Raw genomic sequence first — 20,646 nt, forward strand, 5'->3', positions numbered from 1 at the left:
AAAGATAATAATATATACATAGAAAACGGATATAGCAATATCTATTTTAAAAATAATCACTCGGGTCAGACACATAAAAATCACACTTGGTTAAAAATAATAATTTATATCAATGTTTTCAAATGTAATAATAAATAAATTTAATATTGGGTAACAAGATGTATACAAGGACGGTGAAATACATTGAATTAAGAAACAAAAATATTTTTCTTTCAAGCTATCGATGGTAATTAATTAATTATAAATAAAGTTCATAAATAAATAAAAAATAATAAATAATAATTAAATAACGTAAAATAATTCAAGAGTTTGCTTAGTATACAATTCAAATAGGTATTTCGTAATCATTTATTATATTTGTAATAATACTAATTACCTTAATTTAACATTCAATTATACATTATTTTACAAGTTCTCCAACGTATTTAGTTTACAATTTTAAATATTTTATGTGCTGCCTTTGATAATACAAACAAGAACTATCTACAAATATAATTGAATATTATTAATAATATTTGTAGCAATAAAAAAACTATAATGAATAATTTTAAATTGTTACTATCAGTAAACTTTAAAGATAACTATTAAAAATAAATTAACTCCTGTATTTATTTGTTATTTAGAGAACCACACTTCACATAATTATAATTATGATAAGAGATTAAAAAGTTTACCAACAGAATGGTAGTAGTGACTAGTGAATATAATATTGAATTTAATGACAATTTAAAATCTTAATTTCTATTTTTAATTTATTACCTCAAAATTGGTTTTTGTAACTCAGGTCATCCATACATTTTAAAATTGACCATACTTATGAGAATATTATAATTATAGTATACGTGATTTGATGTATATTTACTTTAAACCTATGTTGTATTATCAAAAATGATAATGGAACATAGATGACCTATATTTTATCTACATATTGAACAAAGTTTTAAGAATATAACAGAAAATAGTTTACAAACCAAATATCATAGTAAAAATTATTTTAAAAATGTAAATATATAGCTACAAAATTTTCTAAATTAGAATTAATATTTTAATGTTATTAAAAGATAAGATAATGTTACTTTTTTGTTATAATACAGTAAAAGTATATAAAAAATAAAAATAAAAATACAGCAATGAAAGGTTCCTATTGATTTAACAAGATAAATGTATAACAATAATTGTATAACTGTATTATTAGTTTAATAAAATAAACTCAAAGAAAATGTCCAGAGTTTACAGAAAAAGTAAAGGCAAAAAAAAAAAATTATAGTATAAATCAGGTTTTGGTAAGAAAATCGTACTTTTTTTTTTACCAAAAAATCAAAATATTTTTCTTAAAAAGTAAATTACTAAATTAATAATTATAGTCTGATTCAAAAAATAATTGTACTATTGAACATGTTGCACAAGCAAATAATATCTATATTTGACTGTATAATTTTTATTTAAAATTCATTGATATTTGATTAATAAACAATAATTCACAATACACCTCTCCCAACAAAAAATATTTTAGATTTCTAATAATCTAGGAAACTAATATTATAATATTTTAAAAAAACTTGAGTTTCTAAAACGAAACTTTAAAAATATAAATAAAATATAATAAAATAATTATGTTAAAATTGAGCTAAATATGGATATCATATCCATAATATTATATCAGGGATTTGTTAATGGAAGAGAACAGAGCTGGGATCTTCATTATCAACTTGTTTAATATAACGCAAAATATCTTTTTTTGTTATAACACCTAGAAGTCTCCTGCAAAATTTTAAATAAATAATATTTAACAAACTAATATAAATAAATTTACAAACCCGTTATGTGTAACCAGTGTCTGCCGAAGTCCCAATTTTCTGAACATATCAACTACAGTCTCCATAGGTGTTTGATCAGTAATTGTTATTGGGGCCATGTCTAGAATTTTTTTTAATTTTAAAGGCGATGGCATTATTTGTTGAGTTACATCAGTAAAAAAAACTAGAGACTCAGGTAAAAGTCCATCAATAGTCCTTTTTGCATTTTCTAAAAATATGTACAACATTATACTTTATGCATTATTGCTGTTATTCTAGTATTTAATTTTACCTATTGCCAATTGCAAATCCCTTCGTAAAACATATCCAACAAGATACTGAGATTCTCGAGATATCACAACCGGAAATCCATTGTGTTCAGTTTCTTTTAATAATATTTCAATATCTTCTAGTGACATTGAAGATTGTGTGAGAACATTCAAACTTTCAGCTCGGCTACAGTATAAAATTACATTATATTAATAAAATACAAGTAGATATGATAGATATTATATTTATGTATTTAATACTAATTGTACTCAATGAAATTATTTACTATTTAAAATAAGTATTGTATACATATATGCAAATATATTTATTTCTAATAAATCCTTACCGAGGCTGCATAACATCTGCTGCTAGAGCTGTGTGAACTATCTCCTCTTTGCTATCCAAAAAGGGGTAACCATTTAATTGAATATGAGCATCATACATGCCTTCTTTGCCCAATGCATCACCAACCCATTTACTAGCCATGACAGCTGCCATCAAGGGAACAATGTATCTTACGCCACCAGTTAATTCAAACATAATGACCACCAGTGAAACTATACCAGTTAGATTTATTTAATTCTTTACATTGCATTATAAATATTTAATAACTAAAGTTGTTACCAGTCATTCGGGTCACTCCTCCTAAAACAGCAGCAGCACCTACCATAGCATATAAACCAGGAGTAATACAGTCTTCTTGGCCAGGTAACCCACAACTGTTATCAAAAAACCATAAATGAGGATGTTTGGCTGCTAATTGTTGCATGAAAATGCCAACAATACGACCTGTGATTCCACCCATAGCCAAACTCGGAATAAATAATCCACAAGGTACCTATATAATAAGAATATTAATATGTCTTTAAGCATTTGAACTGAACTGAATCAATATATATATATGAATTGTACCTTGATACCAAATGTAAATATTGTAGTGACTAGTTTTAAGATAAATGCCATAGACAAAAGTATCATGGATGTGTATACACCAGGTCCAGCCACATTGGCTTTTTCAGTAGTATAATCACTAAAATATAATTAAAAATGTTTATTATGATTTAAATAGTTAGTAATAATAGTAGATATATATTAGTAATAATAGTAATAATATTAGTAGAATATATTAAGCAATTGCACTTACCACAAACCATCATGACTAGAAACATCACACTGGCTAAACAGAAGGTAAATTAATTTACTGGTTCCCATACGTGTATATGGATTGGGATATGAAAGTACTGCAGTAACAGCTGTAAGTAATAATACTTCTAAGACAGGATACTGTCCAAGAATAGATGATTTACGAAAACGACACCATCTAATATTACATTTGATAAAAATAGTCGCAATAACTCCCTAAAAGTAAAACTATTACATAAAACTACAACATTAAAAGAAAAAATATTTTTTTAATTACCCCAATAATTCCTAAACCAATAAATGGTATGAGTTCAAAAAACATCCATGGTCTATGATACTCCACATAAAACATGACAGAATGTTCATTACCAAATGGATTGATTGAACTAAGCACAAATGCAGCAACAAGAGCACAAAAGAATGAACGCCATAAAGTTTTCAATGGAAAATAATAACTAACCTTAAAATAAAATACAGTTTCATTATAATAATAAATTAATAAAAACATATTCAATTTAATACTTCTTCTAAACTAAAAAGAACTCCACCAATAGGAGCCCCAAATGCTACAGAAACTCCAGCTGCTGCTGCTGCTGACAATATTTCTCTTTTTTTAGCTTCATTACGACCATACTTAGGAAACAAATATGATAAAATATTACCTGAAACAGTTATAATATACAAAATAAATTTTAATATTTTCCTTCTTTAGTTAATTTTTTACTTACCAATGCATGAAGCTATATGTACCATAGGTCCTTCTTTACCCAAACTTAGTCCAGCCGAAACACACATCATTATTCCCACGGATTTTATAAGTAAAGTCCACTTTCCTAAGTATCCTCTAATTATAAAACCGCTTAAAATTGTTTTTATCTATGATATAATATTTCAATTAAATCAATAGATCTAACAAACATAAAACTATGTAACAATTAATTAAATTTAAAATAAACTTTACTTCTGGAACTCCAGAACCACAGGCATATGGTGCAAACATTCTTACTAATCCAGCAGCAAGGGCCGCAAATAGTAATGCCCAAGCAATGTAAAATAAATATGATATAATATAGGCAAAAGTTCCATAGTTTGAAGACGTTAAAAATTCAGACCAATAAAGCCACTGAAACAAGTATGTTTTTTTTATTATTTAAATTATGTAAAACAATTATAACAAAAGTTACAAATTAAACATATTTTTATTTTTATTAAAATATGATTCTGTCCAATGTACAAATATCATAAAAATGGATATATCTGGTAGACACTACTACATAGAGTTTAGTGCAATAACTAGGTATTTTCAAAAATGTTATTATTATAAATTAACAAAACTTTATATTGCTCTATATTTTACTGTAAAATATAAATATTATAATTATTTAGATGAAATATTTTATAATTCACAGTTTTATATAGTTTATGATTATTTTTCAATATGTCAAAAAAAAAAAAAAAATAATAAAAAAAATAGGTAGTTGGGTAAGATACAGGAGTATGAAATGAAAAATATAGGTGAATTGTTATTATATAATTTTTAAAATATACCATTGGTTTCGAAAAATTATTTTATGCAAAGAAGGATGGAAGTATCAGTACCTTAACACTTATAGAAAATGTATACTTCTATTTTAGTATAAGTGCATGATCATTTTTTAATGAAGTTGGTAAAACAAAACTCAACAGAAAAAATAATTTTTTCATTTCATTTTTTTGATGTAGACTTTTTTTTTACTAAGTTTAATTATAATTAAAAATATTACTATAATATATATTTATCACTAATATAAATATCCAGTGTGTTTTTACAGTTAACATTTTTAAGCAACAAAATAACTAATATTGTTTGATGATCAATCCTAACCTAATTAAAATTATTGAATATAGAAATATATGTACATATAGTTAGTATATTAATATAAATAATTTAAATATATTTACTATTATTGTCTAAATTAGAAATAGAATTATTCAAATTTTTATGTCTTTTGAAAATTCTTAAAATATGATTATACTTGGTTATAATAGAGAACCGTTCAATTTTAAATAAATAAATAATTTTTTTTTTACCTGTGAACAATTTCCTTTATCTAACTCAATTGAAGTTTCATTTGATGACCAACAACATTGTTCCATGTTCAACCAAAATGCTTGAGGGCAAATTCCAAATTTCAAATCTGACATCCATGATGTTCCAATGTCAATAATTGCTGCAACAGTTCCAGTTACAAGTCCCACCAATAGTACACAAAGCCAACCTGACCATGCATCATGAGCAGATTTAATCTATACATATTATAATATACCATGTTAAAAGAATGTTTTATTTAAATGATTGAAAAATAACTATATATTACTATACCAAATCAATGAATGAATTTTGTCTACGTTTCAGAATATATCTATGTCTCTGCCGATCTCTTGCGATATCTCGCTGCCAATCAATTGTATGAAAATCTTCATACTGACCAATCCCAGGAATATCTTCAGTTTCACCAGAACCTAAAAGTATTAACATACATATAAGATATAATAATCCAAGAATTTTTATAACTTAATGTTTTGTTATGTTTCATCTGTTTTTGATAAATACTAATTTTAAACATATAAGTTATAACTGTCTGTAATATAAGACCCCAACATAGTATTTTAGATAGACAAATTTTAGTAAAAATTATTAAAAAAAAATACATATTTAGTTAACATACTTAATTTTACATAGTGAGACATTTAATATATACGCGCCCCAAGGCAAAATAATTTTTCCGCCCTTCCCAAAAAAAAAAAAAAAAAAGTATAAATAAATTCAAAGTTAAGCAATAAAAAAATAAACAAATTATAAATCAGTTGTAATACGATATAGTATTAGATAATTTTATAGTAATACCATTGATTATAGAATATAATTCTATTCTATAATCAATGGTAATTATATATAATAAAATAATTGATAGCTTATAATTTTTTCTTGACTTTCGAGAAGAAAAATTTTAAATAATATCATTAAAATTAATAGTTTTCGTTAAATCAGCTTCAATGTTAAGGATTGCTAATTAATTAAGACGATTTTCTCCCATTGTAGATCTTAAATAAGTTTTGACTCTTTTTAATGTAGAAAATGATTTTTCCGTTGAACATTTTATTCACTAAAGTGAATACCGTGTTCTGTGTACCCAAGTCCTTATTATAAACATTGAACAAAAATATTATATCTTATCGAATAATAAATGTAATATACCTATTTTGCTATTTCAGTAATACCTAGGTGATTAGGTGTAGTATAATTTCTTTAATTTATTATTATATGCTCATCAATATACTTTAAAATACTTAACAATACTGAAAAAGGTGTGAAAATTAAAAAAAATTATGAATACATCAATAATAAAAGTTAGAATATTTTGCTGTCCTCAAAAATTTGCCCCTTTCACCCTCCCCCCTTAAATGTGTCGCTGATTTTACACGTAAAAAAAAAATTGAGAAAACAAGAGAGCAATTATGTATGTAAAAATTTAATTTTTAGAGAAAAAGTAATTAAAATTTAACTACATAAAAAAAATAATTGTACTTAACCATGTAGAAATATTTTTTTTACAATATTCCAAATACAATTGAATAATTTAACTACTTTTTGAACTACAATATATTTTTAGTGCAAATTATAATATTAAATATTATCTACAAAGCAAAACTATTAATATATAATTATAACTATAGTCAAACTATATTATTGAGCAAAAATACATTTAACATAATCAGTGTTATAATATTTAAAAACAAAGACCCAATATTCAAGTTATCTAATACTAATTATTCTGATAATGAGTAAATATATATTTTTTTAATTTGAATATTTAAATATTTAAAATTATTATTTTATGTAATAACCCAAACAATATTATCAATGATAATTTATAGTTTATTCTTCTATCAAAACTTATTCAAAAATATAATATGAATTAGTATATATAGTATGAACACAATAATTAGAACTATTCTGTTCGTGTATTCACAACTTGTATTAAACAAATTATAAGTTCTATGATATATATATTATAATATATATATGTATTATATAATAGTATAATATTGTATTATATTTCAATTATTGTCATAAATCATTTTTCTTTTAATTTCTCTGTTGACTGAATGATAAAGTGTTAAGTTTATAATTTTTTAATCTATTTTAATCTAACTTGACATAAAATTACAACCTATTCAATAATTATAACTGGGAAAATTTCTTAGTGTTACAAGTTTAAGTCACCAGTTTTGTAAGTAGCATATAATATAATTACATAGAAAATAGTTAATATTTATTTCTTATTTAACGTATTTATTTTTACCAATACTTTACTTAACACAAATACTGAATGTAAATCTAGAATTAAATAAAAAATAAAATCTCTAATGATTCTATAGTGCAAACAAACTACATGTTTAACAGAAAAAAAAAATAATAATAATAATGTAATATTGCTCAACAAACATATTTAAAAGGCACTCACCAAAATTTAACGTTGCTGCAAATATGACATCAATACCTTCAATGACACATATTTTATTACAAAAGAATAATAATGTAAAAGCATTAATTTTAAAAGAAACATATTCATTGTTATAAGTATATTAGACATTTTACACAATCTGAGCAATTTTACAATTTTGTATATTTTTATTCTAAGCTACATATAATATTTTACTGGTTGAAAATATAAATAAACAAAAAAAAAAAAAAAAAAAAAAACTAACATACATTTTTATGGATAACAAAGGAAACGTATATTTGGTAACAATGTAAATCTTTAATTATTATATGGTAAAGTAATCATAATACTGATATTATACGATAATAAATATAAATTATTAATAGATTAAACAATTTAAAGTATAAAATATTTTTAAAATCTAATATACTTAATTTATAGATAAGTCACAAATATAATTATTAAGTTCAATGTAAACTAAATAATATGACACAACAAGTTAGGATATAAGTGCATTAAATTCAAAGATTTATTTATAACTACCTTCATGTATAGTTATCTAAATTATAAAAATATTTATTATAAATATTGTTTGATATCACTTACTCAATTGTTTCTATGTGAAATGTAGTTAATTATAAATATTATATATGTTTTAATTTTATTTAATATATTTAACTTACATACTTATATTTCCTATACACTTAATCTGATTAAAAATAATTCTTTAGTTTAATTATTAAATTAAAACTTTCAAAGCTTAAGCCTAGTACCTAACACATGTTTATTTTTAAATTTATTAACAAGCCAATATTTGAGGCACCAAAATATATTTGAAGATTTTATATATTTTTAAACATTTTAATAACTATATAGTAAATTCATTAAATAATATTAAAATAGTCAGAACATGAAATTTAAATAATGAAAATTATCATGAAAATATTGAAAATATATTCTGAATAACAATTAAATTAAATTTAAACGATTAACAATAGTATTTATATAATTATTAATAATTCAACTAATATTTATTTTATTTAATTAATTATTTTTGACTAAAGTTAAATCTCAATTTAAATAAAATAATATATTGTTTGAAACTGTTATAACAATATTTAAATATTTCTTTAAAATTAATTATTTTAAAAAAACGAACAAAGATTTAATATATTATACAGAAAATATTTAATACAAAGTTTAGAAACATTCAAAAACAAGTATCAATATTATTTTTGTATTATATTTTACTCATTAAGTATCATTAAGAGTTATGTACTTAATTACTTAAAATAGGTAAAGTATTTTCTTTTGTTTTAAATTTATGTGATATTCTAAAAATGAATTAGTATAATATGTCATTACCTGGTAAATTAATTGGTGATCGCTGATTTAAAGTACGTTCAGTCATTGTTCCTGAAGTTGTAATATCTATCATATCATCATCAGAACTGATTCCCACATTTCTTGCTGCTAACTTTTTTGCCTAAGTAACAAAATAAAAGGAACCTTATGTAATCATATTATGTGTTATTAAATATTAATTTTAATGTTTAAAAACCAAACACATATGTAAATAAGAATTTAAATAATTGTGTAGACACTTACTATCATATTATTAAATTTTTTTGAACATTTGATATTGAATAGGCTTTCAACTAACTACTTGCTACAAACCACCACCTAAAAATTACCCAAAGTATATGCATGATATCTCATCTGAGATTATTATTATTAAGATTAACTGTTTAATTACTTTGATTATACAAAAATACACCTCATAATAAACATTTAATTATTAATAAATTTTAATTTAATTGTTTGCAATTGCTTAAAATCAATATTATAATTTTTATCATAGAATAAATCGAACTATAAGTGATCTAAAAGAAATCTCTAAAAGAAAAATGTTTAAGAATATCAGAAATGATAAATAAATAAAATAATAAAATTACTTAAATAACTTAAAATACAAATGGTACCAGTAAAACATGTGATCTATACATCTAAACACATTGATAACTGTAGACTTAGGTAATAGTAGGCTTATTAGGCTATCATAATATATATATAACATTTTTATGAAAATATTATTAAGACAATAGATTCATTTTATCATACATAAAGTAATGAATTTATCATTAAAAATCATCATTACTTTTACATCTCAACATAAAAATAGATATTTACAATAATTGGTAACAGATGGTATTTTGATCTAAAAAAAAATATTAAGTTAAAGAATATTATCAAAAAATTTAAAAGTATAATTTTAAAGAATACTTCTCAGACCAATGATAATAACCTATGACTATGAAACCTAAACTCTGCGTAAATAAGAAAAGTATAAACTACAGATTTTTGAAAGAAAGATATAAAGAAGAATTTTTACTCTATGCATAAATAGAAATATAGGACAGAGAATAATAAAAAAAAATAGAAACTAGAATAATTATATCTAAAACCTGAATTATTATAGTGAATAAAAGAAAACAACTACAATGGGTAGGAAATGTATAGAAAACCATAAATAAAATTTTAAAAAATGGTTAAGTTCAAGTCAATGTTTCTACAAATAAAAGACCATTAAGACATCCAAGTGTAAAATGGGAGATCAGATAATAAATGTAATAAAAATAATAGAGTTAGAAATGCATTGAAGAGTACTAACCTTGGATAAAGAACACTGGAATGAAATTAGTTTGTAAACGTGATATAAAAGGCCATCAATTAGAAAAAAATAAGTAAAAATTAATTTATTTTCATCAAATATGAGTTTACTAGAAAAATAATTATTCAATAAAAAATTATTGTTAATGAGATATATATAAATTAACAAAGTAATATTTATGGAAATCAGTTGGGTAATAAAGAAATGACAAAAGACAAAACATATTTAAGTAGGCCTTTTTATCCAATGGATTATATTATCTATTTAATATTTTTTTAAATTATCTCTTATGCATAAATTCATAATGGTTGACTTTAAACCAAATTAATGCAATAAAGATCATAAAAAAGGTTTATAATAAACTGCAATTTTTTTTGTAGACTAAATGTTTAAGTAAAAACATAAAAATTAATTAATTTATTAATTGTTGATTTATTTTAATTTATTTGTAAGTTTCTACTTAAATATGTAATCCACAAAAAAAATTGCAGTTTATTATACATTTTTTTAAATAATTTGTTCTATTAATTTAGTTTAAAGCCTACCAGTGTAAATTTACGCACGAGAGATAATTTAAAAAATATTAAATAGATAATATAATCCTTTGAATAAAAAGGCCAACTTAATAATATATTTGTTGTTTTTTTTGACAGTTCTTTATTACTCAACTATTGTTATGTAGTAAATCTAGTAAATAAGGTAAATAAGAAAAAGTAAAATTAGTTAGTTCTAGACTCTACTACTCTATTAAATAAACAATTGTCAAGCACAATTGCAAGATAAATATATAGAGACTTAAGATTCCTTCTATATCGCCAACACATGCATTTTCATTCTTAGAATAGTATGGTTTACAAGTATAATATGAAACCCTTAATTAACCTAACCCTTCAGTTTGTCATACATAAAAAGTAATAACTTAGTAAATACTAAAATTAATATAGATTATGGAATTGTTTATAAAAATATTCAAGTCGTAGAATATATTAATTGATAAAAATTAAAATATAGATTTAAATTTCAGAATTTTTTTTTCATAAAAAATGTTAACTCGTGTACAATATAAATACTAACATGAGTATACAACTTATGAACAAAATTGATAAACATGAGATTAGCTTATATAATAATAGACGTAAATGTTAAAAAAATAAAAATTAATACGTATGAATACATATGTATAAATAAAAATAAAAAAATATTTAAAGAAATTTATTGTTCAAAAATCACTTTTAAATCAACCAACTACATCGCATTTAAGATATTTTATATTTATATAGATCATTCAACAACGCCCATTAAAAAGTTAGACAGTACAAATACAGATAAACTGGATACGAATGTTTAATATATACATTATTCTCTGTTTATATTTAATAGAAAGCAGCACTAAGCAAATTAACATTATTCACTGAAAGAATCAAAACTAATATTTTAAAAACTATTAGCTTAATATATCACAAAATACAATGACAAATAAAATAAAATCAGACTACTTTTTAACAATCACATTCCACAACAAAAAAGCAATTTCTACTTAACTTTTATTTAATACCTGTTTAACAGACTGATAGGATGTAGAAGGCTTTATAGGGAGATCTTTTCGTACATTGCTTGTTAATGGTAAGTTTTCCATGTTTGTAGAGAAACATATTTCTGAATTTTAAATAATATAATTTATTAGTTTAGTGAATAAATAAAATTAATTATAACACACAAAAAATATTTTTTTTCTTATAAAAAAGGTCAGCAAGTTTTTTTGGTTTTAATTTAATAGTTAACACATTAAAATAATCAAAATATATAATACAATAGACACCGCTTATAAGACTCATGGATATAAGTTTCAGCTACTTATTAGACTCAAAATCATAAGAAATGGTGCAGATGTATTTAATTACATTAATACAATTTTGGTTTTAAGACTAAATTTTCAAAAAAAAAAAATATTTAAAAATTAACTTTTGTGTTGGTTATTACTTATTACTGGTTTTAATTATGTCATAAGCCTTTATTATACATTCATGGTTTATGACATAATTAAATATATATATACATATATATATATCATATTTCAAAATTATCGGAATGATATAATATCCAATATGATGTATTGTAGTAAAAGCAAAAAGGCAAAATAAAATTAATAATTAATTCAAATTTTTGTTTGTCTTTTTCAACTTTGCCTAAAAGATTCATTTGATTAAAAGACTCATTTAATGCTGGTCCCAAAATGAGTCTTATACACGGCATTTACTGTATATAAGCACATACCTAAAACAGTTTTAGAAAATTTGATCATTTCTCAAATTTAAATCAAATTAATGAAGAAGTAGACAATATACTATTATGACAACAATGTAAATTAAACATAATCATTCAGTTATATATTTAACTAATTTATACCCACTAATTTCTAATTAATTAGATTAATTTAATCTATTGTTCAGCCTACTTTAATTTTGAAGGAGATTACTAATTATATGAGGCAATAAATTAAAAAATATTTTAAAACAAATATATGTCAGATATGACTACATACATATTAATTTTGCAAATCAAATTAGTTATCTTATTTACTATATTAATTTATTTGTTTATATTTTATAAGCTAATACATTAAAGTAGAAGGTCAATAATAGAATAATAGATTATGATACATCAAAACACAAAACATATCTTAAGACATAATTTTAGAAAGAAATAATTGTGTAAATAAGATATTTTGATGTAATTAATAACTGATCACTGATTTAAACTTGACTAAAATGATTTCAGATTAAAATTTAAAATACCTAAAGTATTTTTAAATATTTTGTAATTGAAATACAACTGAAATAAATGTAATGTTTTTCACAATAATTAACACATTGATAATTATTTTAACTTGTTAATTGGTCAATAGTTTTTTACTAAATGTCTAACAATGGCAAGAACAAATACATCTTCATTTAATAAGGTCTCTAACTATCGAGCTTGAAGAATTATCTATTTTTAATCATGAAATGTATACAATATAACTGTATAATTTTAATATATCTATATTAATTATAAATAATATATATATATATATATATATATATATATATATATATATAATAAAAATAAGTTTCTAAAAAAAAAACTCAACATTTGAGTGCTTAGGATAACTCGATATATTACTTTTAAACTCAAATATTCAAAAATATTCAACTAAATATATACATAATAATTGAATATAACTTCTAGTAATTTTAGTGTATTCAATACATATGTACATTTTGTAGAATAAAATATATAACTCAACAATTTGTAGATGACATATGGAAACATGACAAAATATATAAATGACCCATAGGAGTGTTTTATACAGGAGAAGACAATTAACGACTATACAGATTATGTCTTGGAAAACAATGAAATCCGAAGGAAGATGCCTTAAAACCTCAGAACTTCGAGAATCGGACGATAAACGATACGTGCAACTGACTGTAGTAAAAGCAAGAACTGAACGACAATAGGTACAAAAGAAGAAGACGAATTGTTCGTTTGGAAACTAATCACAATCCATAGCAAGCGGATTACACTTACATTTTATTATTGGGGACCACCGATACATTTCCGACTGCGACGTGAGAATCAACCATATAATACGATAAAAGTACTAAATCTAATTATTATTGTTATTGCGAACATTGAAGTGTTTCGGGTGAAATAAAAATAAGACCACTGTGTTGATCGGTGTTGGGAGGTGATAACTGATAAGGCGATAGCATATCGCTCGCAAAGGCCCGTGGCGCACAGAACGTAACAAGCCTGTGAGTTGTCAGTGGTCGTAACGTTGTGATACCGTCCCGCCCGCGGTACAGGTAGTATAACCGGTTATGGGTAGATAACACGAAAAATCGTGTCGTTTCGCATCGGACCCGGGACGGTCATGTTGTCAACTTCGGATCGAAGAAACCGCACGGAGTTGTTATCCGTCGCCCACAGTCGTGGTTACAGCACAGAACAGATTAAATCTTCAATCTATTATGCGGTTGAGGCACGGACTGGATTGAGACGAATAAAACGTATAAAAACTAAACGAATACGAATAAAAAGTATCAATAAAATAATTCGTATAGTGCACGTTGTAGTGAACCAATACGGTTCATGGTCGGGGCGTGTCAAGTGTTACAGATAAAACGTCGCACACTTGTCGTACGCGGTCTGCCGCACACCAGTCGTCCACTATACGTTTTACGCGATCTACCACAAACCTGTCGTATGCCGCGCGCATCTATGTACACATACTTTATAGGCAATTACTATTGATTCGACGGCGATTAAGGATTATCTTACGATAACCTCGTCGAATTACTGTTACAGACTAATAACAGTATAGATTGGAAACAACTAGAGCAATTGGTATCACGTCGATAAGGCAATAAACATAATATTGTCATTGGGGGCAGACTGTGGCAAATGCCCCACTCTAAGACGTTTCGAAAAGTCGACAATTCTTTGTCCGATGATCAAACGCTCAAATTGGTAAATAGTAAATTTTCATTTTCTGTTTTGTACTCAGAAATCAGACAATATTCTCTTTTTAAATACACGTTCAAGGTTTATTAAAAGTTGGGAAACACTGGCTCTTACCCGGTTTACGACAATCGTTATTGCGCGAACCTCATAAATTTTATTTTTGGTATATTATATATTTCTATAAATATGATCTTTATAAAACAGTTTTCGTGATATCGATACCATAATTATTGAGCTCAAAATCTATGTAAAAAAAAAAAAAAAAATGATAAATTCGTTCCTATTTACTCCCAAACTACGGTACATTATATTTGAGGTACAATTTATGTTTTTGTAAAAAAGTTCTGTAAAGTATTAAACGTACAAATAATAAAATTATAAGTATTTAATTAGATTTATATTATTATTCCATTAAACCTATTGATAGGTAACATATATCCTGTAGGATAAGTAAATTAATAAATTACTATCTTTAATGTTATTATTTAATTTGGTAAATCGAAATGTTTCATGTTATTTGTTTATCATCATGACATCTTTACTAATCCTTACATGTTTTGTTCCGAAAAAATATTTAATGAAAGTCTATCGTCCATAAATATTAAATATTTAAATATATAGGTAACCATATTTTTTTTAAATATTATGAAGTCGGCAGATTTAATAAGCTGCCCTACCATTTCAAAAGTTTAAATGACGCCTCCGATTGTCATACATTCGAAGGTGAAGCCTGCTATGGATCTGAAACGTCAGTAAGCTACTGAAGGCATGGATAAGACGAAAAAGGAAAGTTTACTAATAAAAATAAATGTATCTAGGAGGTAATCAAAAAGCATTTATCGATTATTATAATTTTTTTAAATTAATATGAATCAAATACCTCTATGACTTCATCTGAAATATATGTAATAAACATATTATTATACTAGCTATTATAGTCATAGTAACTATGCATTTTTAAATTTCTTAGTTATTGAAAAACTAGGCAACTAACAATTTTCATTAACAGATTACAGTAATTAATTTTAACTTAGTTGCAATAATTTCTTTAACAATTTAAATTGTATTCATTAATTCATTCTCCTTTAAAAATCAAAAATTCAAAATGAATAATAAGTTAAAAATACCAATATCAATATTGGTCGAAATGGGTGAACTGGACGACAATACTGAATTAAGAAGGATCGAAATCAAACGGATAATGTTAGACTTAAAGAACAAAAAAAAATAATAATAAGTTGTCTCAAAATACCGAAGACCAGAGACAAAAAAAGCCATTATCATACATGTATCCGGTACCTACTGATGTTAAAAATCGACTGTACAAAGGTAAAGTCGTTGTAAAATAATTCTTTGGTAAATTAGAGCACTTAATGTCAATCCAACAATATAAAACAGTTTATTTTTATTCGGAGATTCCATTTTTTGGATATCAAAAGGAAGAATCGATTCTAAAAATAAGTGGTTTTGTAATTCATACATTCGGAAGTTCATTTTTTTACTTTCTTGATTCGTTATCAAATTTTGTCTACGTTTAAAAAACGCTTTTAAACAAAATTGTGACAACATACAAGTATACAGTATATTTTTTTGTAAGAATGACGTATTAACGTGTAAAGAACTTTTTTTTACAATTTGAATATTTTTTTATTAAAATAAAATTTTTTTATGAAATTTGAAAGAAAAAAAAAATACAAATATCTATTAATAGCAAAAAAAAAAAAAAAATACTACATAACGAAAAATGTCAAATTATTTTGGAATTATACCTACTATATCTAAGAAATCAATTTTTAGCATTCAGTAAAAATTTTGGTTTCTATGATTATTATTTTTAGGTTTTTAAACATAAGTGTGTCCTATATCCGTAGGATTTATGTGAATCCAAATTAGCCAATATTAAAAAATAGTAACATTTTATCAAATATAATATACATTATTTGCAAAAAGAAATATTTAATATATTTAGGTTTATAACACATGATTATATTATATATATATATTGCCAAATTCATTTTAAATCCTGTATGGAATATTATAGCTTATTGTTATAAAATTCATTCAGAACCTGGGCATTATTAATTTTCCAACAAAGTGTATTTTCTTAACTTATTTATAATACACTACATATACTATTTACAAACTTAATGCAGTATACATTTTTTAGAAAATCTTGTCATTTAGACCAAATAGTACCTAAACGAATTTCTCATTATTCATAATTTACTTATAACCGTAAACATTAATCACATTAAATCAAACATTGTTATAAAACGTGGCGTTTTTTAAATGTTGTTCACAAAAATAAGAAAATAATGAAATAATGAAATTGCGTGGTTCATATCTACATGACCAATAATTGTAACGGTAAATTCCGAATGCTTATGACCCGGGCTCATAAATTATAGCACTTACAATTATTTTTGAGAGGTTCTAGAAATACCTACATGAGCTATACATTTGTTTTAGATAACTAAGAAGCTAAATGCAAAAATGTATGTTGCATACTTTTGTATATTTCAAAGTTTAAGTGCTATTTTGCAAATTTATTCTTGCATATTTAGAAATTTGTTATTTGCTATTTTGCTTTTTATGATAACCAGTAATTACAGTAGTATTAATTTTAATATTTGTAATTATTTCATGTTAATTAACTAATTATCTTTTTCTTATGGTTTAAATTATATACTTATTTATATCATATAGCGACGCGATCGGAATTTTAATAATAAGAATTTAAATTTTTTTCTTTCACATCATGTTTTTTTAATAATTTTTTAAGAACATTTTTTTTACACGAAATTTTTTTTTCTTATATTATTGTATTTTTAGTGCTTATTTAAGCGCTTATATTAATATTTTTAAGAGCATATTATAGCGCTTATAACTACTTTTTTTAGAGCTATAAGTTATGAGCCCTACTTATGACAAATCAAATCGAAAAAACATATTAATAGTCATACCGCATTGCACGGTAATAATATGCATTTAATACACAATAATACGTGATGTTGAATATGCCGCAGGTATAAGCCAGAACGGAGAAGGTCGAGAACATTATTTAAAAACGAGAAGTAAATTGGCGCCGAATCAAAAGTACAGATTTTACCGTACGAGTAACTCTGTATACGGGTGGGACACTAAATTACTAAAAACGATGACTCAGATCCCAACCTACGGTAGGAAACAGTCTTTAAAGTTTTCGACATATAGTAAGCACGGGTTGAATTTTAATACTTAAAGGGATCGGTGACGGACAGTTATTTTAGCCAAACATCCAATTTTTATTCCATCATACTGATCGATGTAGTAATGCGATAATACTATTTAAAACTGATTTGAATTTATTATTATATCTACTCGAGATCGGTCAGTCTATTTCACCCCCCTAACAACTAAAAACCTCCCTAGACTTGGTAACCGTACTTAAATTTTAAGTGTGAATAAATCGACGGCCTTATGTTCCTGGCCCCCCCACTTTAAAAATTCAAAATCAAAATTATGTCAATCGTTTGTGCTGGTTTGTGCTTTCAGTCACATCGTTTATGTTCAACCCCTCTTCAAGCTATCCGACTTTAAAAGTGTGAGGGGGACATGCTTAGCCCGCCACCACGGAAATTCAAAACCAAAATTATGTCATTCGTTCGTACTTCGTTTGTGCTAGTTTGTGATTTCAATCCCGTCGTTTGTGTTTTTTGTGTTTTTTTTTCAACTCTTTCCCGAAAAATACAACTTTGAAAGTTAGGGAATGAAATGTACCCCAGCTACTTCCTTTTGTAGAAATAATAATTTTCTTCTCGCGTCGCTGATGATAACTGTCCACATAATAATTTTTTTCTTTTTAGTATATAATTTAGTATGTGCATATCCGTAAATTATTTGGTTTGCCAAAAAAAAAAAAAGAGTAATTTCAATTCAACAAAAAAATGTTGTATTTCTCGGGAAGGAATTGAGCATAAATGACACGATTGAAAGCATAAACCAGCACAAACGAATGACATAATTTTATTTTAGATTTTCTAAAGGGGGGGGGGGGCAGAGACATAGAGCTTAAATCGACACTTACTAATACACTATTTATATAGAAGATATATTTTCGCCAAAATCATTGACTAATTTATTAGTTTGTAGATCGGAGACGGTCTTTCTTTCGTCGTATTGGATAACTATTACAAAAAGAAATGTGTAAAATGTATTTAAAATATTATTGTTAGATATTGTTGAACAAACGTGCGCACGCATGTATTACAATAACGATTAAAACAGCCTCCGCTCTTCAAATTCAAAAAACCGTTGTTAAACTGTTAAAGTACGAGCATCTCAAAGTTGAGACAATTTCTATTTTTGATTTTATTCATATTTTCCATCTTCTATATACACAAAATACAGTTAAACTGAATGAAATAATGACTATAATAAATATATGTTCATACATTTGTTTATCAATATTGTTAAGTTGTATTTAATACAAGATAACATAAAAATCCATTTCAAGGTAAATATGGGAAGTTCTATTTTGCATGTTTTTCCATATTTTAAGATTTTTTGGCATATATAATGTATACTTCAATTTCATCGGGTATATTATCCATAATTTTGGTGTTCCTATGAATAAACTGATGTAGGTACATTTTTTTTATGGAAACACTACGAAAGATTGAATGTTTGACGAAAAAATAAAAATGCGATCGTTTATAATTTTTCATTATACGCAGTGTGTCGGAAAAGTTCCCGGACTTTCTCTCCAGCGCCTGTACAAATGAAGCAATCTATCAAACAAAATTGATACCGTGTAGCTACATTTATCAATAGTATTTGTACAAAATTGTATCACTTTCCGTTCAGTATTTAACGAGTTAAGACGTATTTGAGGAACGCATATTGTTGTCGCATGTGCAAATCGCAAAATGGAGGAAAAATTCGAACAACGTTCCGCAGTTAAATTATGTGTTATACTCAAAAAAAGTTTTAAGGAAACACGAAAAATGATTGACACTACTTTTGGTGAAGGTGTATCATGCTCTTCTGTTTATACGTGGTTCGAGCGGTTTTAGGAAGGTAATACCTTTATAAAAGACGATGAAAGAAGTGGCCGGCTCACAACAGCTGTTACCGACGAAAACGAGGCTCGTGTACGCGCGCTGCTAAACCAAGATCTTTCAGAATGTTATCAGACAAACTGAATATTAGTAAGGATAGTGTGACGATGATTTTGAAGGAAAAAATGCACCGTAGAAAGGAGTCTCGCTTTTTGTTCTTCATTTTTTAACGCCGGAGCAAAAGGAGCGTTGCGTCGATTGTTGTCATGACTTGTGATGCGGATCCAAACTTCCTTTCATCAATTGTTACCGGTGACGAGAGTTGGTGCTTCCAATACGACCCTCTGACGAAACGTCTGTCGTCCGCATGGCTCAATCCGGGTGAATTTTTCCTTCGTTTCGCGATTTGCACATGCGACAACAATACGCGTTCCTCAAATACGTCTTAACTCGTTAAATACTGAACGGAAAGTGATACAATTTTGTAATAATACTATTGATAAATGTAGCTACACGGTATCAGTTTTGTTTGATAGATTGCTTCATTTGTACAGACGCTGGAGAGAAAGTCCGGGAACTTTTCCGACACACTGCGTATAATGATAAATTATAAACGATCGCATTTTTATTTTTTCGTCAAACATTCAATCTTTCGTAATGTTTCCATAAAAAAAATGTACCTACATCAGTTTAATCATAGGAACACTAAAATTATGGATAATATACCCGATGAA

General features: G+C 25.3%; 1 protein-coding gene across 6 annotated transcripts; it reads right to left on the bottom strand.

Moving 5' to 3' along the window:
- Window positions 1-1,597: 1,597 nt before the first annotated feature.
- Window positions 1,598-14,407, bottom strand: LOC112686681 (H(+)/Cl(-) exchange transporter 4). 6 transcript variants are annotated; one of them, XM_025559083.1, is made up of 17 exons: window positions 13,938-14,407; window positions 9,305-9,379; window positions 9,062-9,182; window positions 7,718-7,753; window positions 5,572-5,711; window positions 5,280-5,495; window positions 4,171-4,332; window positions 3,938-4,085; window positions 3,732-3,871; window positions 3,487-3,669; window positions 3,211-3,425; window positions 2,979-3,096; window positions 2,691-2,904; window positions 2,413-2,623; window positions 2,089-2,252; window positions 1,818-2,025; window positions 1,671-1,761 (listed from the first exon to the last, which is right to left on the bottom strand). In XM_025559083.1, exons 2-17 carry the CDS (start codon window positions 9,308-9,310, stop codon window positions 1,671-1,673), a joined length of 2,373 nt encoding a protein of 790 aa, XP_025414868.1. In that variant the 5' UTR covers window positions 9,311-9,379; window positions 13,938-14,407. The 6 variants fall into 6 exon arrangements, with proteins under 6 accessions (XP_025414865.1, XP_025414868.1, XP_025414863.1 ...); XM_025559078.1 differs by lacking the exon at window positions 9,305-9,379 and adding an exon at window positions 11,923-12,023; XM_025559082.1 differs by lacking the exon at window positions 13,938-14,407 and adding an exon at window positions 11,923-12,010.
- Between the last annotated feature and the right edge of the window lie 6,239 nt (window positions 14,408-20,646).

Source organism: Sipha flava, unplaced genomic scaffold (genome assembly GCF_003268045.1).
Source record: "Sipha flava isolate LNK unplaced genomic scaffold, YSA_version1 322_pilon_pilon, whole genome shotgun sequence".
Lineage (NCBI taxonomy): Eukaryota > Metazoa > Arthropoda > Insecta > Hemiptera > Aphididae > Sipha > Sipha flava.